Source organism: Triturus cristatus, chromosome 8 (assembly GCF_964204655.1).
Source record: "Triturus cristatus chromosome 8, aTriCri1.1, whole genome shotgun sequence".
NCBI classification, from domain to species: Eukaryota; Metazoa; Chordata; class Amphibia; order Caudata; family Salamandridae; genus Triturus; species Triturus cristatus.
In genome coordinates, this window is record NC_140591.1 from 1,322,884,023 (window position 1) to 1,322,903,981 (window position 19,959).

General features: G+C 43.1%; 1 protein-coding gene across 3 annotated transcripts in view; it reads left to right on the forward strand.

Moving 5' to 3' along the window:
• The window catches only part of LOC146805741 (ATP-binding cassette sub-family C member 2-like), a 417,933-nt gene that overhangs the window by 162,411 nt on the left and 235,563 nt on the right, over nucleotides 1–19,959 (forward strand). For 2 of the 3 annotated variants that reach the window (XM_085623042.1, XM_085623043.1), the window contains exon 6: nucleotides 10,869–11,123. The exons of the other annotated variant lie outside the window; for it this stretch is intronic. In XM_085623042.1, coding sequence (XP_085479168.1) covers nucleotides 10,869–11,123 — 255 coding nt within the window. The remainder of the gene's footprint in view (nucleotides 1–10,868; nucleotides 11,124–19,959) is intronic. 3 annotated transcript variants of the gene reach the window in all.

The following is a 19,959-nucleotide window of genomic DNA, read 5'->3' on the forward strand; positions in this document are numbered from 1 at the left end:
AAGGGGAGATGGTTCAATATATTTTTTTTATTCTGGTAATTAGATATATTAAAAAATACAGCATTAGACATCATGGCTATTTTTGTTACAGTTAACAGCAACTAATAGCAAAACCGTTGTGTCTGAATGCCATTCTGTATCTGTTTGTGCCTTTATGCATATATGTCGAAGCAAACACAACGATTTACAAAGGTAAACTGAGAGGAAAGTCTAACTTTACGACTTCCAGTATTCACAAAGGGCATTTACGAGTAGTAAAGTTAGACTTTCATCTGAATCCGCCCGTAGTGTAAAATACGAGTCTCATTGCTCGTGGCCACACTCGGGGTGTATTCTTTGTGTGAATAACAGTGCTGGGAGTGGAAACTCGCGTTTCTCATAAATCAGGGATCAGTGTGTGGCAGCAGAAAGGGGGGGAGGAGTCATGAAAAGTAAGGTGTGAGTCAAAGTGTTCATTTGTTTTAAAATTCTGCAGCAAAGAGATTGGTAACAAGGACAAATGTGATAGGAAATCTATTCTGCCTTACATGGACACAAACAGGCTGCAATTTAAAACATCTTATGGGGTTAAGGCATCTGGTCACAAACAGGCTGCAATTTAAAACATCTTATGGGGTTATGTTGCAGAAATATTTGTATGCCCAGCAATTTTCAGGTTAGAATATCAGTAAGATGCCTCTAGTAGTTAAAGCACTTGCTGGAGAGATTACTGTTTTGTCTAGTGTCTGACTCATCATAGAGGGACGTATGCAAACTTAGTGCCACTTTTTTATTTCCGATGGACATTTTTCCACCTGTACTGCAGAACCCAATTAAACAATGCTGCAGTTGGAGGAGATGAAATGCCTGTGCGCAGGGTGAGGAAGAGAGCGGGTGGTATGGGGGAGCAGCCCTGAAAAAAAAAAGCAGAACTCACCACAAGACAATCACCGGCATTAAGAGTATGTTGGTGAAATGCCAACAAACCGTAGGGAGTTAATGTGCCCGCTGCAAAGCACACCATCTAACATGCAGATCGCAGGCTTGTATTTTATGTCAGTAGCTCAGTAAGTTAGCACTTTAGTCACAGACATTATTTTGTTACTCGCAGTTCATAACAATCCTTTTTAATACAGCACGGTCAGCTACGAACTGGCATCACGGAGTTGCATGCAACCTGCAAAGCATAGACTTATAAACTTATTTTTTTTCTCAATCGTTCGTTATTTTAAGGTTCTAAAAGTCGGTTACATTGAGTATTAGTCTTATTAAGGCAGACAACACCAGCCACTGCGTTGCGTTTTAGATCCTTTGTGTTTCTCCGCATAATCTTCGTTTTCCCTGTATTTACACAGTTTTATGATTCATTGTCTCTGTATCGTATATGTGTGAATTTAAGCGCTCTAACACCCTACATAAGAATGAATAATTCTATAAAATGATTTAAATACAAAATAAATTAGTAAGTGCTATTTAGATTGTTATAAGTGTAATTACTCATGCAGACAGCTGTCTGGAGATTTGTATGGTGCATGTATATCTCTTACATTTAGGGGATGAAGAAAGTCAAGAAACCTGTCTCCAAATCTTAGTTTGTCTTAAGCAGTTACAAAGAGATAACAAGCGGAGAGCTTTTGTTTACCTCCATTGTATCGCCATCTATGTTTAAGGCTCCAGATAGCTCCACGCCAGAGTAAGAGAAAAGAAGGGTTAATGACCCTTCCAATGGGGCCATTTTGTTTGGACCAGATGAAAGTGAAAATAGGAAACTCCCCATACTTCCTGCAGGTTACTGCCCCGATTGGAACCCCATTGGAAAGCAGACAGTGTGTCGTGTTGTCAGTAAATTATATTGAGACGCATTCAGCTCATTTCACCTGGATCTGACTCAATAAAAGACTGTCGCACCCAGGATCCTGCTGGATGCCTCTCATGTTCTGCGCTGGTGAGGAAGATACCTATTAGGTAGTGGTGGAGCACACGTTGAAATACAGGCATCAAACTCCCCCTGCCATCAGGGAAAAGGAAGGGGAAGAGGACAGAGCCAAGTTAGGACATCTAAAAGTGTCCCAGTAGACTTCCCAACTAGAAGCAGCTAAAGTAATAGCAAGGAGATGACGAACATGATGAAGAAAAAGTGAATAAATGTGTTGCAACACATCCATCATTTGCAAATGCATCCTTATGTATTATTAAAACAACAACTGACTTCACAGGAAAATACTCTACTTTATCTTTGATTGGGAACCGCCGTCTCTCTGACCACCATCTTGGAAAGTTTATAAGGATAGTCCATGGCCCCTCCCCTGAAACACATTGCATCGGTTTGGCACGTGAAGAAGCAGCCACGTGTTGACACCCTTTGCCTCGCACTGAACTCTGCAGTCCTGTCGCCACCATTCTTGCCTGATGCTCCATGGGGATCGCAGGAGAACCCGCTGGGTGACCACGAGTGCTGGAATGCCAATGCAGTCTAGGCAGTGAGTATGCCTATCCACGTATTGAGCGTGGTGTCTAACAACATGTTGCCTGACTATTCAAGAAGTGCACTCTCTTCTCCTGGAAACTTGCAATCTCCAGTACTTTCTCAGCTCAGATGTGACAGAAATCGCTTTGTCCTGCGGGAGCTATTTTTGCATCTAGTTTGTTGCAAATAAGGCTAGATTTGAGCAAACAACTTTGAGCATCACATGATAGTCCCAGCATCAGTGACCGGATTTCCTAGAATTCCTCAAAATCTGAAGATCTCTTGTTCTAGTGGGCTATAATGCCAACACCAACCAAGGCCTCTTGGGGCTTAGCTTCCTCATTGATCGTGATCTTTTCAGAAAATCCCTATTAACACTTAGGAAAATGTATCAGCACTTCTTTGCACCCTTCAAACAGCCCCATAATAAAAACTTACAATAAAGCCACTAACTCCCCAGGTCTTAATACCTTTTATTTGCACTAGAAGGACCTAGAATAAAATAAGGACAAATTACATAGCTTTTTGATCCGTCGAGTCCCTTCTGGAAATTACTGTGACAGTGCCATCAAAAGAAGATAGTGTGACTGAGAACATTACGTGTTGTGCCATCTTTACATTTCCTTTTTAGTTAGACCAGTGAAAGGTATGAAAATCGTACGAGCCTTTATATTTAGAATGAATCAACAACATATGTAATGTGTATGCATACTTTGCAGATTCTGATATAAAACAATGAGATAGACTTCTATTATCCCAATTTTCACCTTCAATCAGTTTTCGATGTATAGGTAGTATGTTTCTACTATTTTTATACCTACTTGTATGAGGGCCTGTGTTATTTTTCTCCTCAGTGTTTTTAGTTAAATAATTTTTATTAAAGACAAAAGCGCACCAGATAAGCAATACAAAGTAAGCTAGTAGGAGCAAGTAATGTGTAAAACATGTAAGCTAGTATAGAAGTTGCCTTAAACAACAAATTAATACTACCGACAGAGGAAACAAGATTAAAGCAGTATAAAACAGTACAACTTAACAGTTTGCTAAGAACATGCAATAAAAGTCAAAGCATAGTATACCATAAGAAATATAAAAACTCCTAAAAAAGTAACAGTGCAAATATATTATTTAAATAGAAGAGTGAAGATTTTTATAAAAAAGGAGAAAAAGGGGGGAGAGAGAAGGAAAGGATAGGAGGAGAGAGAAAAGAGCGGTACAGAAAAGAGAGAGGACAGAGAGAAAAGAGAGAAGAATAAGATGATGAGAAAAAAAAAAAAATAAATAAATAAATAAAGACTATGGTGGTGATGATAAGAAGGATGTGAAGGGTAACCATAATAGGTCGGACTTAATCTGTACGTGAATGGAGGGTTGAGGGATAGATGCAATTCTATGTTCGTCACATATATAATTCCACCAATGCAGAAAGGATAATTTAGAATTGTCTTTCCAACAAGTGAGTATAACTTTAAAAGCCACAGCAAGGAACAAATCTAATAATGGAGAAGCAGGAGTATCTAAAACAAAATCTGGTGAAACAGTGCCTAAAAATACATTCTGAATATTAAGTTGTGCATTATAAGAAAAGATCTGAGTACATTTTGACCATATCTCCTTCCAAAAGGCACAAACCTTAGGACAGTAAAATAATAAATGTATTAAAGAGCCCTCAGCTGTAGAGCAAGACCAGCAAGATGATGTGACAGAGTGATTGATTTTATGTAACAAAAGCGGAGTAATGATGACTCTATTAAAAATAAAAAAGAGGGATTGTGTGAGATTTGCAGCTTTGGAGGTTTTGAATAATTTCTGCCAAAACTTATCCCAATGTGACACAGATAAAGTCAAGGAAAGGTCAGACTCCCACTCTAGTTCCACCTTAGATTTAGCCCGTGTGCAGGTAGGAGTAGACAGAAGTTTATAGATATAGGAGGCACTAGGGGTAGCATCGGCAAAAGTGTGGCAAAATAAAGAATCAGAAGGAGAGGAAGGGGGAGTTGGAAGAGAAGAGAATTTCTGTAGACACTCCTGCAGAATTGGGGCTAGTGTGTTATATTGCAGAATACAGGAATCAGGGAGATTGAAAGTAATTTGTAACTGATGGAAGGAGAGAATTACATTGTTGACAATTAGTTGATGTACAAAAAGAAGGCCCTTCTCTTTCCATTGTTTGTAATAGAATGACTTTTGGCGAAATTTAATGTACTTGTTAAACCACAGAGATGAAGTTAGAAAGGATTCATAGTTATTCATGTTCTTAAAGAAAAGTGTGTGTAACAACATATGAGAATGTTTCAAAATGGGATACTTGGAAATAAAAGTACAGTTAGACATGTAAACAACATCTCGCATTGAAAAATCATTCAGCAAGGAACATTCAACATTAACCCAAGAGGGTTTAGGTAAGTCTTGATAATCCCTAGACAAAGCAAAAAATTGACGAATCAAGAAGGCATTGTGATACAAATTAAAATCAGGAAACCTTACACCACCTTCATTTTTTGGAACAAATCAATTTAGCCAGAGCAATACGTGCATGTTTGTTATTCCATAAAAACTTTGAGCATAGCGAGTTAATCTGGGAAAAATAATATTTAGGAATTTTAAAGGGTAACATTGATAGTAGAAACAAAATTTGAGGAACAATCATCATTTTAATTGTATCAAGTCTACCCCACCAAGAGAGGAACAATGGAGACCAGAGATTCAACAAATTAGTAATTTTAAGTTTTAAGGCAGAGAAATTCTGAGCGAGTGTATCACGAATGGTGGGGGTAAACCATGTACCAAGGTATTTTATTTTTTGGGGACACCAAGTGAAATTAGATGATTCAAACATATATCTGTAGCATGAAGGATTTAAAGGTAAAACCTCAGTTTTAGAAAAGTTCAATTTGTAACCTGAAACCTTAGCGAACGATGCAATTTCGTTCAAAAAAGGGGGCAGGGAGGATACAGGGTTAGACATATAAATAAGCACATCATCAGCATATGCGGACAGTTTAATATGTTGAGATTTAAGATGAAAACCAGTAATAAGCACATTATTTCTGATACGTTCTAGGAATGGTTCTAGACATAACAGGAAAAGTAATGGGGAGAGCGGGCAGCCCTGGCGTGTACCTCTTTGAAGGGAAAAATAAGGGGAAAAAAGACCATTGACAAAAATACAGGCTTTAGGATTGGTGTATAACAACTTAACATAAGAAATAAACTTTGGGCCAAAGCCAATCCATCTTAAGGTGTGAAGCAGAAAATCCCAGTTAACACGATCAAAGGCTTTTTCAGCGTCCAGGGATAGAGCCGCTAACGGGGAGGGATATTTTGTACTGAGAGCAAGGATATTAGAAAACATTCTGGCATTGTCAGACGCCAAACGACCTTTAACAAAACCAACTTGGTTAGGATTAATGAGATGGGGAATAATTTTCTCTAAGCGGGAAGCTAAAATTTTTGCAAAGATTTTACAATCATAATTAATTAATGAAATAGGACGGAAATTTTTACAGTAGGAGGGATCTTTATCTGGTTTGGGGATCACAATGATAAGAGCTTCCAAAAAGGAACCACAGGCTTGGGAATTAGAGATAAAAGAATTAAAAAGTTCTAATAATTTGGGTGCAAAAATTGAGGAGAAAGCAGAAAGTAATTCAATAGAAAAACCATCCGGACCGGGAGCTTTTGCTTTCTTCATAGATTTAAGTGCCTCAGTTAATTCTTGCAAAGACACTTCATCTTCAAGGGGTTGAAATTTATCTTGGGGAATTTGAGGCTTAGGGATATCCCTGAAAAACGTAACAAGATCATCTTCAGAGGGATTGGTGGATTCTGTGTATAGGAGTTTATAATATGATTGAAATGTATCAATAATATCTGAGTCAGAAGAAAGGAGAGAGTCATCGAATTCTGAATGGATTGGGCCAATGGCTTTTCGTTCTGATTTAATTCTTAAATAGTTTGCTAGCATTTTCCCGGCCCTATTTTGGCCTCCATGATATTTAGACTTAACCTTGAGGAGAATATTGCAGGCCTCCGTTGTGGCAATCTTATTCAGGGTGGATTTAGCTTTGATTAACTCTTGTAGAGATGATGAAGATTTGGAAGAGTAATACTTGTGCTCTAACGCTTTTATGTGGGTTAAAGTTTCTTTATATTTAGCATGCAGCAACTTTTTCTTTTTCGAGGAATAGGCAATAGAAAAAGCTCTGAAAGATGCTTTAAAAGCATCCCAATTGTTGTGTAGGGAGGTATCTAAAGATTTATTAAAAGAAAAAAATTCCTTAATAAAAGAGGTCGCTTCTGAAATAAAAGTGCGATCTGATAAAAGAAAGTTATTGAAACGCCATCTACCTTGTTTGCAAGTGGTGAGAGATAAATCAATATGGGTGGAGACAGGAGCATGGTCAGAAATAAAAATAGATCCAATCTCAGATGACTGGAGACAAGGTAGCAGTGATTTGGAAACAAGAATATAATCAATACGAGATCTAGTATGATGTACAGGGGAGAAAAAAGTAAATTCTGAGGTATCAGGGTTACAAGTTTTCCAAGAATCGAATAGCGGGCGAGAGGAAATGGCTGTTTGAAAGGATTTGTGGGACTTGTCAGGTTTGAATTTGCATTTGGATTGCCTATCAGTGAACGGGTCCAACCAATTATTAAAATAACCACCAATCACAATACTATCATTAGGAATTGATAATAATTTCAATTTAACAGAATTCCAAAAGTCAATATCTGGTTTAACAGGTCCATAAATATTGAAAAAAAACAGTTGTCTTTTATTAATGATAACCTCAGCCAATATCCAGCGACCATTCGGATCACACTCAGATGACAGGATTTGAGCATTAATGGATTTATGAAATAAAATAGCAACACCGCCATGTCTGTCAGTAGCCGGAGAGAAAACAATCTGGTTGACCCATTGACGTTTAAGTTTAAGTGATTCTTTATCATTGCAGTGGGTTTCCTGTAAAAATGCATCCTGGGTGTTAAGTTTAGCAAGATGAGACAATACCTTTTGACGTTTGACGGGATGACCCAGACCACGAACATTCCACGACACGACGTTAACCATATTTCCGGGACCAGGGGAACGTACAAACATAGGACCATAAAACTGCAGGATTGACAAGAAGAAGAAAGGAAAGACATGTTACAATCAGTAAAACATGAAGACAAGTCATATGAAATAAGCCAGACCTAGATACTAAGACTAGAAATGAGGGGAAACGAAGAGGAAAAGGGGGATAGAAATAGATTAAAGAGAGAAAAGAATACAACGGGAGAAGTAGGTGGAGAAAAGTAGACAGATCAAGGAAAAACATCCAGATCTGTAAAAAGAGAGAAGATCTAAGAACGGGGAGCAAAGTGACACCGGAGGACACGGACCACCATGAAAACAGATGAGAAAGACAATGAAATGAAGCCGAACCTCACAAGTAGAAAGAGAACAAAAAAACAAGAAAGGAAGACATGCATATCAATATAACAATGAAGAAAAACAGATAAGCGTATCAATATAACAATGAAGAAAAACATTCCGATAATAGGGAAGAAGAAAATCAAGAACCAGTGTCCATGCCATGTGCAGAAAAATTTTGAAGAAAAAGTTTGAGTTTTTCTGGATCCTCGAAGGAGCGTGTGTGACCTTCATGCGTAATCTTGCACAGGCAGGGATGAAGAATTCCGTATTGAATGTTGAGCTGACGCATCTGAGGTCGAAGAGCAAGGAATTCTTTACGTCTGGCATTGGTAGCGTTGGAAATGTCTTGAGATATAAAAATATTATGGCCTGACCAGGTGAGACGGCGCTTGAGCCTGACAGCTTTCAAGACTTGCATAAGATCGGTGAACTCCAGGAAGAGCATTATGATTCCACGCGGTCTGTTAGCAGAAGGTAGAAGTCGACCCAAACGGTGTGCTCTTTGTATGTTGAGAGGATTTGATGGGGATGGAAGGTCAAGAAGCTCTGGAAGGAATTTCTTTAGGAATAATACTAGGTCAGCCCCTTCAACATTCTCCGGCAAGCCAAAAAGGCGCAGGTTGTTTCTGCGGTTACGATTTTCAAGATCCTCTGTGTGGAGCTTTAGTTTAAGGACTTCCTGTTCAAGAAAAGGGATCTTTGTAGAGATATCCTGCAAGTCACTAACCCTCTGTTCGATATCCAGTACCTTACTCTCCATAACGATCCATCTTTCCTCAATTTGTTTAAGTTTGTCAATGGTAGCAGACATGAATGGTTGGAGGCCACGAACCTCATCTAAGATGGAGTCGAGGACAGGATTCTGTGAAGATAAAATCGGTGAAGGAGGGTCATTTTTGTGCCTCTTCGGTTTTGTACCTGAGCTCGAAGCTCTAGGGACATTGGGCTCGTTTGACATCCTGGAGCAGTAGATAGTAATCCACAGGAAACAAAAGCTAGCGCCACTGAAACGCAGGATAGTGGGAAGTTCAGCAGAAGCAGGAATATGTCTAAGAGGACTGTTATGCAATAAATAATAATCCTGGAGCAGCTAGACCGTATGGATACTGGAGCACAGATCAACAAGATCCCACCATGACTGGAATTGGGACAGCGATGCCAAAAAATAAAAAAAATAAAAAAAAAAAAAATAAATAATGCCTCACACAATCAGCAGGAAATTAAGTAAGGATACCGCATCTTTGAGGAGCTTCAAACTTTTTGTGGAAACATTGTATATCAAAGAGTCACACTTCCATATTCATTTTTGGGTGAGGGCATAGTTAGAAGATGAAAAAAGATGAGAAAAGAAAAAAGAAGACTAGCACCGCAAAAGAGACCTACAAAATGGCGGTCACTCATAACCCAGAGGGAAATGACTGCAGCAACTGTGAAGAACTAAAGGAATGGTGGCAAAAACAGCTCACTGCACCGACCCCATCACACTGATGCAGAAATAGGGGGTTCAAATACACCAGGCACTGGGCAGGACACAATTGTCGATGAAAGCGCCAAAAAAAAATCGGAACGCGAGCGCCGTGATTCAAAATGGCGGACACTCGCGTTGTGTGAAGGAAAGATTCACCGCCGCGGCTCCTGGGGCGAAGAACAGAGTAGGAGACTCCGTTTACAGCCAGTCGACTCACCGACCCATCATGTGCCTGGAGAGGTCTTCCGAGCAGGAAGAGGAGGTGTCCGAGGGTGAAGAAGTGACACAAGAGCTCCGCGTTCGCACGGAGCTCACGGAAAAGACGCCATGTCGCTGCGGCGTCGAAGCCACGCCCCCCTCTCCTCAGTGTTTTGCAGTTTGTTTGTTGTTGCTTACATAGTTCCACACCACTAGTGGTGTAGTGCCATGAACTTGACCACACTACCTAAATGGAGGGCCAGCAATGCCTCAGAATGTCTTGGTTCACTTCTGTGAGCGGGTTACAAGAACCGCAGTGTTTTAGAAGATTGAAGAGAGTGTATTATCTCCTGTTTCCTGCTTCTACTTATCTTGTAAAAAGATGAAAGCTAGTACAATGATGAGGTATATGTGTTGGAAAAATGGGTGCTTGAGCTCTCTCAAAGTGCTAGCTTGTGCCTAGTAGGGCTAGTTCTAAAGACGACTTATTTGTGACTTCAAGACAGATCCCCATCCCATACCTCAACTTTATGAGCGTATTGACAAGTTTGGGGCTGGCAATTTCTGCAGTAATCTTACATTTTACAGAAAGTGATGCCAGATGTCCTGAGGGTAGAATCGTTGGGCCACGTATTTCCATGGAACACAGTATGAATTTAATAGGATTTAATTAGCCACTTACAGCATGGCTTTAGCAATATGTTAACATCTTACAAGGGTATACATCTTTCTGAGAATTGTTCACAGTACATCCCAAAGTGATGTCTGTATAGCTCTAATTTTCTGAGTTCCCAAAATGAGTTTGTGGGAAATCCACCTTTTTCGTAAGGCAGCTGGCGTTTTGGAACGGGGAAGACAAAGGGTGCATAAATCCCTCTCCTTGCTTATGCTTTGTCTCCTAAAACATGGTAACCAATTGGCAAACATCAACTGGCTTCCTCAACATTTTGGTAAGCCCTCGGTAACTGAGTAAAACGTTTCAGGTACAAAATTGCCTATTTTGTGAGAAGTCACCACAGCTCATACATTGTGTGCGACCACTCTTTCTCACCTAGTTATAAATCCGGTTTTCAACATTAGGCAGACCCTTGTGTGTATTTATGGGATAAAAGCCTTCACATTGCAGCATCAGGAACCCCTCTTATAAACTGGTGGGAGGGGGGACATTATCTCAGTTCCATTCTGCATTGAATTGTTAGCACGGGGGCAATAACATTGGTTGCATTATTTGTCTAGCAGAAAGCTACTTTTACAGCTCTAAAATTTCAATCTTGCTCGAAAAAAGGCAAATCCATATTCTCTCTGACAAAGAGATGATTTCTTTGCAGTCTTTGAACTTGGCAAATTCTTCAAGGCGGCAGTACACCACTGGGGAGCTTGTGAACCTGATGTCATCTGACGCTCAGCAACTCATGGACCTGACTGTGAACCTCAACCTCCTCTGGTCCGCACCCTTCCAGATTCTAATGGCCATCGCGTTCCTCTGGCAGGAGCTCGGTGCCTCAGTGCTAGCCGGTGTTGCCGTGCTTGTTCTGGTCATTCCTGTCAATGCATTTGTGGCATCCAGAGTAAAGCTGCTCAAGGTGAGGCACTGTTCTTTAAACCCTAATATATCTGTTTAACAAATTTAAGTACATGATAAGAAGACATAGTAAATTATGTTCGATTATTTCAATTGACCTTGGCCTCTGTGATGTGGGGGGGAGGGGGCAGGCGGTGGGAAAGGAGGAGAATAACAAGGAAAGGGGCAAGCATAGGCAACCAAGTTCAAGTTCAAGAAAACTTTATTTCGGAGTAACTCCATAAAAGTACATAAAATCAGTATAAAACATTTAACAACAATAGATAAAATCTTTAAAAATAGTGCAGCCACACAGCTAATACATACTAATTACATACATGAATCAGATTGGCATTTTTAAATATTTTTTCCGTTTGTGCCAAAAAGCCCCCAAGAATTTTGCCACTGCAAACACAATGTGCACGGCCGTTTCACTCTTAAGAATTCTAAAGGCTTCATGGCACCTGGTGAAGCCCAGGTTCCTACAGATAGGAATAATCCATTTTCTGCGCGCCTCAGTGTAACCCGTGCAAAAGAATATAAGATGCAGCTCAGTTTCCTCACTTAGACTGCATGCCGGGCAAATACTGGGTGTCGACAGGGACCAGGAACTAGTGAAAGCACGAATTGGCAAAGACCCGTGCCTCCATTGCAAATAAAGCTTCCTGATTATTATAGGGTAAACATTGTCCAAGGCCGATTCAAAGGTGTAAGTACTCTTCATAAGAAGGAATTGATTTGTTAGAGACCCTAAAGATTTAGAAGGTCGGAGTAAAGGTGCCTTGGAATCATGATACACTTTGGTTAAAGCTTTTTTGGAAAGCTTAGGACAGGCATTACAAGGATCATTCCATAGTGCATCTAGACCTAGGCTCATCAAACTATTCCTTACGAATTTAAGCCAGGCAATGTTCCCCGAATTTGGGAAGCTGAGAACTTCCTGGAGGCCCTGTCTGTAGTGAATCAATTCGGGCACCGTCCACAATCTACGCCAATAGATCACGGGACGAAGTGCCAACTCTTCCTCCAGTGGTCTAATGCCTAGGTCAAGTCGTAGAGGCACTAGCGGTGTACTCGGAGGAAGAGCTACTAGACACCTGAGGAATCTATTCTCCTCCTTTGTCAAGCTGTCCAGTACTTTGTGACCCCATAATTCACTCCCATAAGTAACTGCTCCTCTTGCTTGGACCCTATAAATGTGGAGAGGAGGACCTATGGGTTTAAGGGTTGACCTATTCTTCCCCACCATTGCTAATATTCCACCAATATGTTGCACTAGCTTCAACCTCGTTTTCTCCTGGTGTTGACCCCACCCCAATTCCTCGTTGAGTGTAACACCAAGGTATTCAAAGGTGCTTACTCGTTCGAGTATATTTTCCCCTATGCGAGGAATACGGTGGAACCTGGGTGGCGGATTGAAGGCCATGAATTTGGTCTTTGTAGTGTTTATTTCCAATCCATGCTCTCTACAGAAGTCCCCAAAACCATCCAGGACACGCTGGATTCCCATAGGTGACTTGGAGAGAAGGAGGGTATCATCAGCAAACATAATTGCTGGGACCCTCCTTCCCGCCAACTTCGGGACATCCGAATTGGGGACCCCGTTGAGGTGGTCATTGACCCCGTTGACAAAGAGGCAGAACAGGGTCGGTGCAAGTACGCACCCCTGTCTTACCCCTCTCTCAACGGGAAACTTGTTTGAGAGTGCACCCTGCCCACCGCACCTCACACGAGCATAGGTGTTTGTGTGGAGGCGGATGATCATATTCAGGAGGTCAGCTGGCATCCCAACGTTCGCCAGGACTTCCCAGAGCTTACCACGTGGGACCAGGTCAAAGGCTGCCCTTAAATCTACAAATACAGTATAGAGGCTGCCACCCTCCAACTGTATTGTTTTCCAATGTAGAAGGGACAGCCTGAAGACCTGGTCTATAGTGGAAGTCTTCTGGCGAAACCCGGCCTGAAGAGGGCTCAAAACATCCCTCTCCTCGATCCAGTCCAAAAGTCGATCCAACAGAAGCCTCGCAAAGAGTTTCTGTGGGACGTCTATCAGACTGATCGGTCTGTAATTAGCGGGGAGCAAAGGTGAGCCCCTTTTAAAAATGGGCACAATCTCCGCCCGAGCCAAGTTGGAGGGAGTGCCATCCCATGGATGATGGCATTGAACAGTACCAAGAAGTATAGTGCCCAAATTCTGACTTCATGCCTTAAGTGGTCGCCTGGGATCTTATCTAGGCCTGGCGCTTTTCCTGAGGAAAGGCAAGTAATTGCCCTTTCCAGTTCCTCCAGCTTAAAGTCTCCCAGCTCAGTATGATTATCGGTGGTGGGGGCCACTAGGCTCTCAGGCGGAGTTCCCATTTGGTCTTGCCCAGCTCTACTATTAAGCGATGAGAAATGTTTTTCCCAGACTTCCGGTGCAATGTTGCCTTCTATTGCCATAACAGGCTCAACTGAGCCGTGTTTAACTATGTGCCAAAATTTTCTTGAATCTCTAACTTTGAGAGCAGATGTTATTTCTGTCCAGTTCTCCCAGTCCCAGTCTATTTTAGCAGATTCAAGGAGGAGCTTATAGGCCACCCTCTTTTCCCTAATCACCGAGGATGATTCCTTATTTTTGAGCGCTTGGAGGAGATCTTTCTTAGCTCCCCTACAGCTGGCATTGAACCATGAGGCTCTTTCACTCCTCAGTTTCCTGCCCCGGACCACAGGATTCAATACCTCAGCTAAATTGTCGCAGAGGGTCTGATGAATATCCTCGAGGGAAGAACAGCCTTCTGGCGAGGACAGTTGAGGGAGGAGACTTTCCACTCTTTCCAGGGTTAATGCCACTTGCTCGTATATTGCCCTTATACGGGTCGGTTTCTCTAGCAATTTGTCCCACCTTAATCTTCGTCTGTTACTGGATAGGGTGAGACTGGGGGCAGGTAATCTATTTCCTCGAGTTTCGGTCCTAAGGAAGCCATCTGCAGCTAATGAAAGGATTAGGGGGTTATGATCACTATCTACCCTTGGGACTATTTTGAAATCTAATGCCAATTTCCAATCCTGGAGTCTGATCAGTATGTAATCAATCCGGGACTCCTGTCGTGGTCTATTAAAAGTTAGCTGGGGCGGATTATCCCCCTTGAACCTACCATTGCATGCTCTAAGTGAATTTGCCAATGTTAATGTTAGAACTTGCAATAAGAGGGGTGATGCTGCCCTGACTGGCGGACCTGCAATACTTTGAATTCCCCAGAAATCATCCTCCTCACTGCTAATCCCATCTAGGTGGGTCGGAAGTGGTTCAAACTGAATGTTAAAATCCCCTCCGACCAGGAGTGTATCTGGGCCGGTGAAAGAGTCAAGAAAAGTCACTAAATTCTCCAATGTCCTTGAGGTGGCCACAACTCCGACTGGTCTAGAATATATGTTTACCAGACTCAGACCCATCCCATTGGGCCAACGTAAGACCACACACAGGATGTCCAGTGAATTAGTTTCTACCACCTCGGCCGTACAGCCTAAATGACAGGCGATCCATGTTGATAGTCCTCCAGACGGGCGTCCCTTCCCACCCCATCTAGCTGGAATATTAAAAATTGCGAAACCGGGGTGGCAAAGGTTTTCTCTGGCCCACGTCTCTTGGAACATGCATATATCATGTTCTTTGATAAAAGTTTCCCAGTCAGTATTGCCTAGCTTATTAGGGAGCCCAGCCACGTTCCATGACAGAATCTCTAGTGGCCTCATAGTCCTGTTTGTGGGCATAGAAATCTCATACGGGGTGCTTTCTACCATCCTTGAAGGGGCACAGACCCCCAACTCACTTTGTGCTTTAAATGAGGACCCCTGTAGAACTTTGGTCTTTCGTAAAAAGCAACCTCCCTCCACCTCTACCCACTCCTCCCTGTGTGCGGAACGATAAGGTTTAATAGCTATTTCATCTACGGCCGCCAAGGCGTATTCCAGGGGCACTGTATGAGTCGCCGGTAAGGGCAAGTGTGGCCCAACGGAGATAGAATGATTTGGGCAGGAAGTCAACAATTTGGGAATCGGATCCATATCCTCAACCTGGTCCCCCTGTGTGCTAAGCCCATAGACGGAAGAAGTACTATGTCAATCGCAGTCATCGACTCCTGATAAGGCCCCAAATCTATTAGCAACTTCGAGAGGAGTAAATGGTAGCGTGTAGTTCACCCTCCGTGGTCCCATTCTGTGGTTCCCAAGTGGAACCGTAACCCATTCTGCTGCATTTCCGTATGCCACAGAACTGGGTGCATACATGTTACAGTGTTGAACAAGGGGAGCAGATGTTGCTAAGAATGGGTGAGGGTGAGTCACCATTTTTACTGGAGCCCTGGGGTATGCATTATAAGAGACTGTTGATCTTGGGTAGAAGTAGGATAATACACGGGGATTTATAGACCCCCATGTAGAACCCAAGGGGTAGTCTAAGATGTATTTGACTGCTCTAGGGTCTCTAAAGTTGATAATGATTACATCCCCTTCAAGATCCTTGATTCTGCGACCTAGCCAAGGAAGTCTCCGAACATGCAATATCTCCCCATTAATGTTGGGAGGGAGGGGTCTGTTTGTCCTAAGCCAGTGCACGGTTTTATTTTTTAGATTGTAATAGCCCTCATTTTTACCCTTTTCCAGAGGCGGAACTTCTGTTAACACTACCACATATGGTACCGCCTCTGGGGGTAAATTAACTTGATGGCTATGTAGGTCACTTGCTCTAGCTAAATGATGATTCTCACCCCTCTCCTTTAGGGATGTTACTAAGATAGGGTTTACTATTTCCTTCCTTAATTCACCCTCTTCATGTTGACCATGACATAAGTTGTGGTGTGGGAGGGCTTGTCCCTATGCTGAGAATTAGAGCTACCTATCTCATTAGTCCTAGTGTGCGTAAGAGATACATCTGAAACCATAGGGGGGGGCGGGAGTAAGTGAGTAGAATCTTCCCGTGACCCCGGGTGTTTTATGATTAAAGATTCTAGATTCCCCAATCGTGACTCTATATTTTTTAGTCTTTCTATAATGGGTAGAGTAAATGATCTTATCAATTTCTCGATGCTCTCAAGATATGATGGCATTGTACCTAAATCAGGTAGGAGCAACGGAGGACGAGACAAGTCAAGAGGGGGGGAACCAAGGAAGTAGAAGATGTTAAGGCCACATCGTGTATTATTGATGGTGGTAATGGAACCTTTGTCAGCGATGCTATGCCTACAGTTTGCATAGGGCCCTTGCCAAAATCAGTGTGGTTGATCTTACCTCTTGGCAAGTTGCCTAACCTCTTTCTTCTCTTGGGCGGAGGGGGCCTTGGAGCTTTAGACACCAACGCCCTCCCTGCCTTCTTAATAGACGACTTAGCCTTAGGTTCAGAGGGAATAGTAACAGTATCAGTTTCCTTTTCAAGAATAATAGTACTAGCAGGGGGCAAAGTAGATAAAACTGGTGACAAGTTAAAATTGCTGGGTGTAGAATCAATTGTTCTAAGCAGCTCGGGGACATTATCCATAGCTAACGCCTCCTGCGTCAGGGTAGGAGGACTTAGCACAATAAGGGACGAAGTCAAAGGAGATGTACTGTCCATTAATGTCCTATTTTTAATACACTCTATAGAGCGACGTCGCTCAGCCCTTCGTTCGGCGAGCGTAATCTCCTTGTCCGTGGGTACAATAACCTTTTTAAAATAATCTACCAATGTATATTTGGTTGGGGCACCATGTTTTGCAGGAGAGTTAGTAGCTACAATCTCAGCCATGTTATTGCTAACAGTATCGAACTGAGGACTCACGGTTAATGGGTAGTACAAATAGAAAGTTCCCCCAGTCCGGTCTCCTCGTGTCTCTGAGGGCCTCAGAGGGCCCGCTCTTTGCCCGGTCTTCGCTCCGGCTCTCGTCCCGCACGCGTCCCGCTATCGCTCGAGAGCCATATTGTGGTATTGTAGAAGAATGGGGCGGAGATAGAGGAGGAGTCGGGAAGAGGGCCAGGTGCAGCCAATGTGCTACGCGCACAGCTCCCTGGTCCTCGCAGTCCCGAGTGCTTCGATGTCACTGCAGAGTCTCCCCTGTGGCAGGTAATAACCTTTCAGGCAGCGTGATGAGTACCAAGATGCAGCGTCCATTGAAAGCGCTATGCCCCAGGGACCAACAGCCAGGCGGCAGTCCTCGAGCGGCTCCCGCGAAGCGGGGGCCGCGAGTCGTCTTAAGCTCGGCAGGGGAGGAGTCGGGAAGAGGGCCAGGTGCAGCCAATGTGCTACGCGCACAGCTCCCTGGTCCTCGCAGTCCCGAGTGCTTCGATGTCACTGCAGAGTCTCCCCTGTGGCAGGTAATAACCTTTCAGGCAGCGTGATGAGTACCAAGATGCAGCGTCCGTTGAAAGCGCTATGCCCCAGGGACCAACAGCCAGGCGGCAGTCCTTGAGCGGCGCCCGCGAAGCGGGGGCCGCGAGTCGTCTTAAGCTCGGCAGGGGAGGAGTCGGGAAGAGGGCCAGGTGCAGCCAATGTGCTACGCGCACAGCTCCCTGGTCCTCGCAGTCCCGAGTGCTTTGATGTCACTGCAGAGTCTCCCCTGTGGCAGGTAATAACCTTTCAGGCAGCGTGATGAGTACCAAGATGCAGCGTCCGTTGAAAGCGCTATGCCCCAGGGACCAACAGCCAGGGGGCAGTCCTCGAGCGGCACCCGCGAAGCGGGGGCCGCGAGTCGTCTTAAGCTCGGCAGGGGAGGAGTCGGGAAGAGGGCCAGGTGCAGCCAATGTGCTACGCGCACAGCTCCCTGGTCCTCGCAGTCCCGAGTGCTTCGATGTCACTGCAGAGTCTCCCCTGTGGCAGGTAATAACCTTTCAGGCAGCGTGATGAGTACCAAGATGCAGCGTCCGTTGAAAGCGCTATGCCCCAGGGACCAACAGCCAGGCGGCAGTCCTCGAGCGGCACCCCTTTAAATGTCCTAAATTATATGAATGATATGACTTGTAATGCTACAGATACCTGGAATGGTTGTTGGCCTGTATGATTGAGGAGGTGTTTAGAGAGAACTGTGCTTGGCTTTATTGTTTGACAGCACGCATGGGCTGTCTGATGTAAATGGGCACTAGGTGATATTCAATCACATTAGAGTCCAAGGCTGACCGTGGAGACGGGTGTTTTTTCAAAAATTGAAGCTGTAATTAGTTTAAGTTAATAGGTGTTTATATAGGTTTCTTTTGGGTGTGATCCGATGACCCTCTAAAACATAATGTAACTTTAGGAGTTCTGAAATCTGAAAGTTCATATTAAAGAAGCCATCATGGTCTAATATAATGGGTGGATTACTGTGCATTACATTTGTATTAATGTGACTGCAAACCCCTGTTTGCTGACACAAAAATACAACATTACCATTCGCTAAATCTTTCACTTCCCTAACTGAAACCTCATCGACCAATTTGCTGGAGCAAAACTGTTTTTCTGTTTTGCAGGATCTAATAGGATAAATAAAGAATCCCTTTCCACGTAGGAATGGACCATGGATATCAGAAGATGTTTGAAGCCATATATGTGCAGCTGTTGTATAGCTGAAGGTGTGCATGTGGCTAGGAATATAAGATGGTTGTTAATTAACTGTGGTTGTCTGGTGAGCCATTCTCCTGTGATATGCGCATGATCAGAAGTGGATAGTCGACTGGCCAGAATGAGGAAACAGTGTGACTGTTTATAATGTTTATAGAGCCCTATGAAGACAAGGAAGTTGATATTTGTAGAGAGAAAGTAAGGAAGTTGCATTTTAGAAGATTTGAAATGGAGCTGCGGTGAATGTGGGAGTTTGGACCCAAAATAACTCCTTGCCAGTTCCTTCACTGTTGGGCATCTCCGTTTAGAACTGTTTAAGAACAGGCACTTTTGAGCAATTTGTGAAGCCATTGATGGGGAATGTGAAATCCTGGCACTAATGGGTAATGTGTTCATTAATATGTGTTCTAAGAAGTCTGGCCGATGTGGGGCGGTGGCACATGTGAGGAGTGCGGGAAAGAGGTCTCGAACGCTGTGTGAGAAGCTCATACATGTGACCAGATAGGAGAAGCTTTCCCTGGTGGACAATTTGAGTGGCAATGTATGGTGGGCAATGTAAGAAGATGGCAGTAGCAGGAAGGGTGATTGGTAAACACTGTTGAGTATTGTGAGGGTCTAGCATTGTATGTGTAATCAGTGAACTTAAAAGTGGTGGGGCATAAATACATACCACTAAATACCCTGAACTCTTACGTGAAGCGTTTGAGCCTGGCTCTGATTAGAGTAGTTTAGGAGTTACCCCCCACCAACAAAATATTTAAACAAAACAGACCAACGTGTGCATTTTAAAGCACACGTTTCCCTCAAATTTGCTATAGATCCAAAAGTGCTGGAATAGCACTAATTAAAGCTTCCATTACTTTAACAGTTTACCCTGCTGAGAGGTTAATTCTCACCAACACCCCCCCTCCCCAAAAAAACTTTGAAAACATTGTGGCTAAACCGAGTATTTTTTCAGCATCATTTTTCAAATGATTGGCCTAAGGGCTATATAAGTTAGAGGCTGTTCCTCATTTTCATGAAAATAGGATGTTGATCCCCAAAGGTCAGCTTGTCATTTTCATTAAGCACTCACATGTACTACTGTCTCTCATGGACAGGCCATGCCTTCCATATCTATTTCTTATCATCTTCATCATCATCAAATACCATGGGTGTGTATGATCTGGAGGGCATTTACAGCACTACTGTACCAGGGATATTAAGAATTCTGTCCAATATTGCCACAGTAAGTCAAGGATGAGCACCATTGGACTGGTAGGCACACACCTGCCAGGGATACTCTTAGTCAATAGCTACAGTTTTGTCAAGAAGG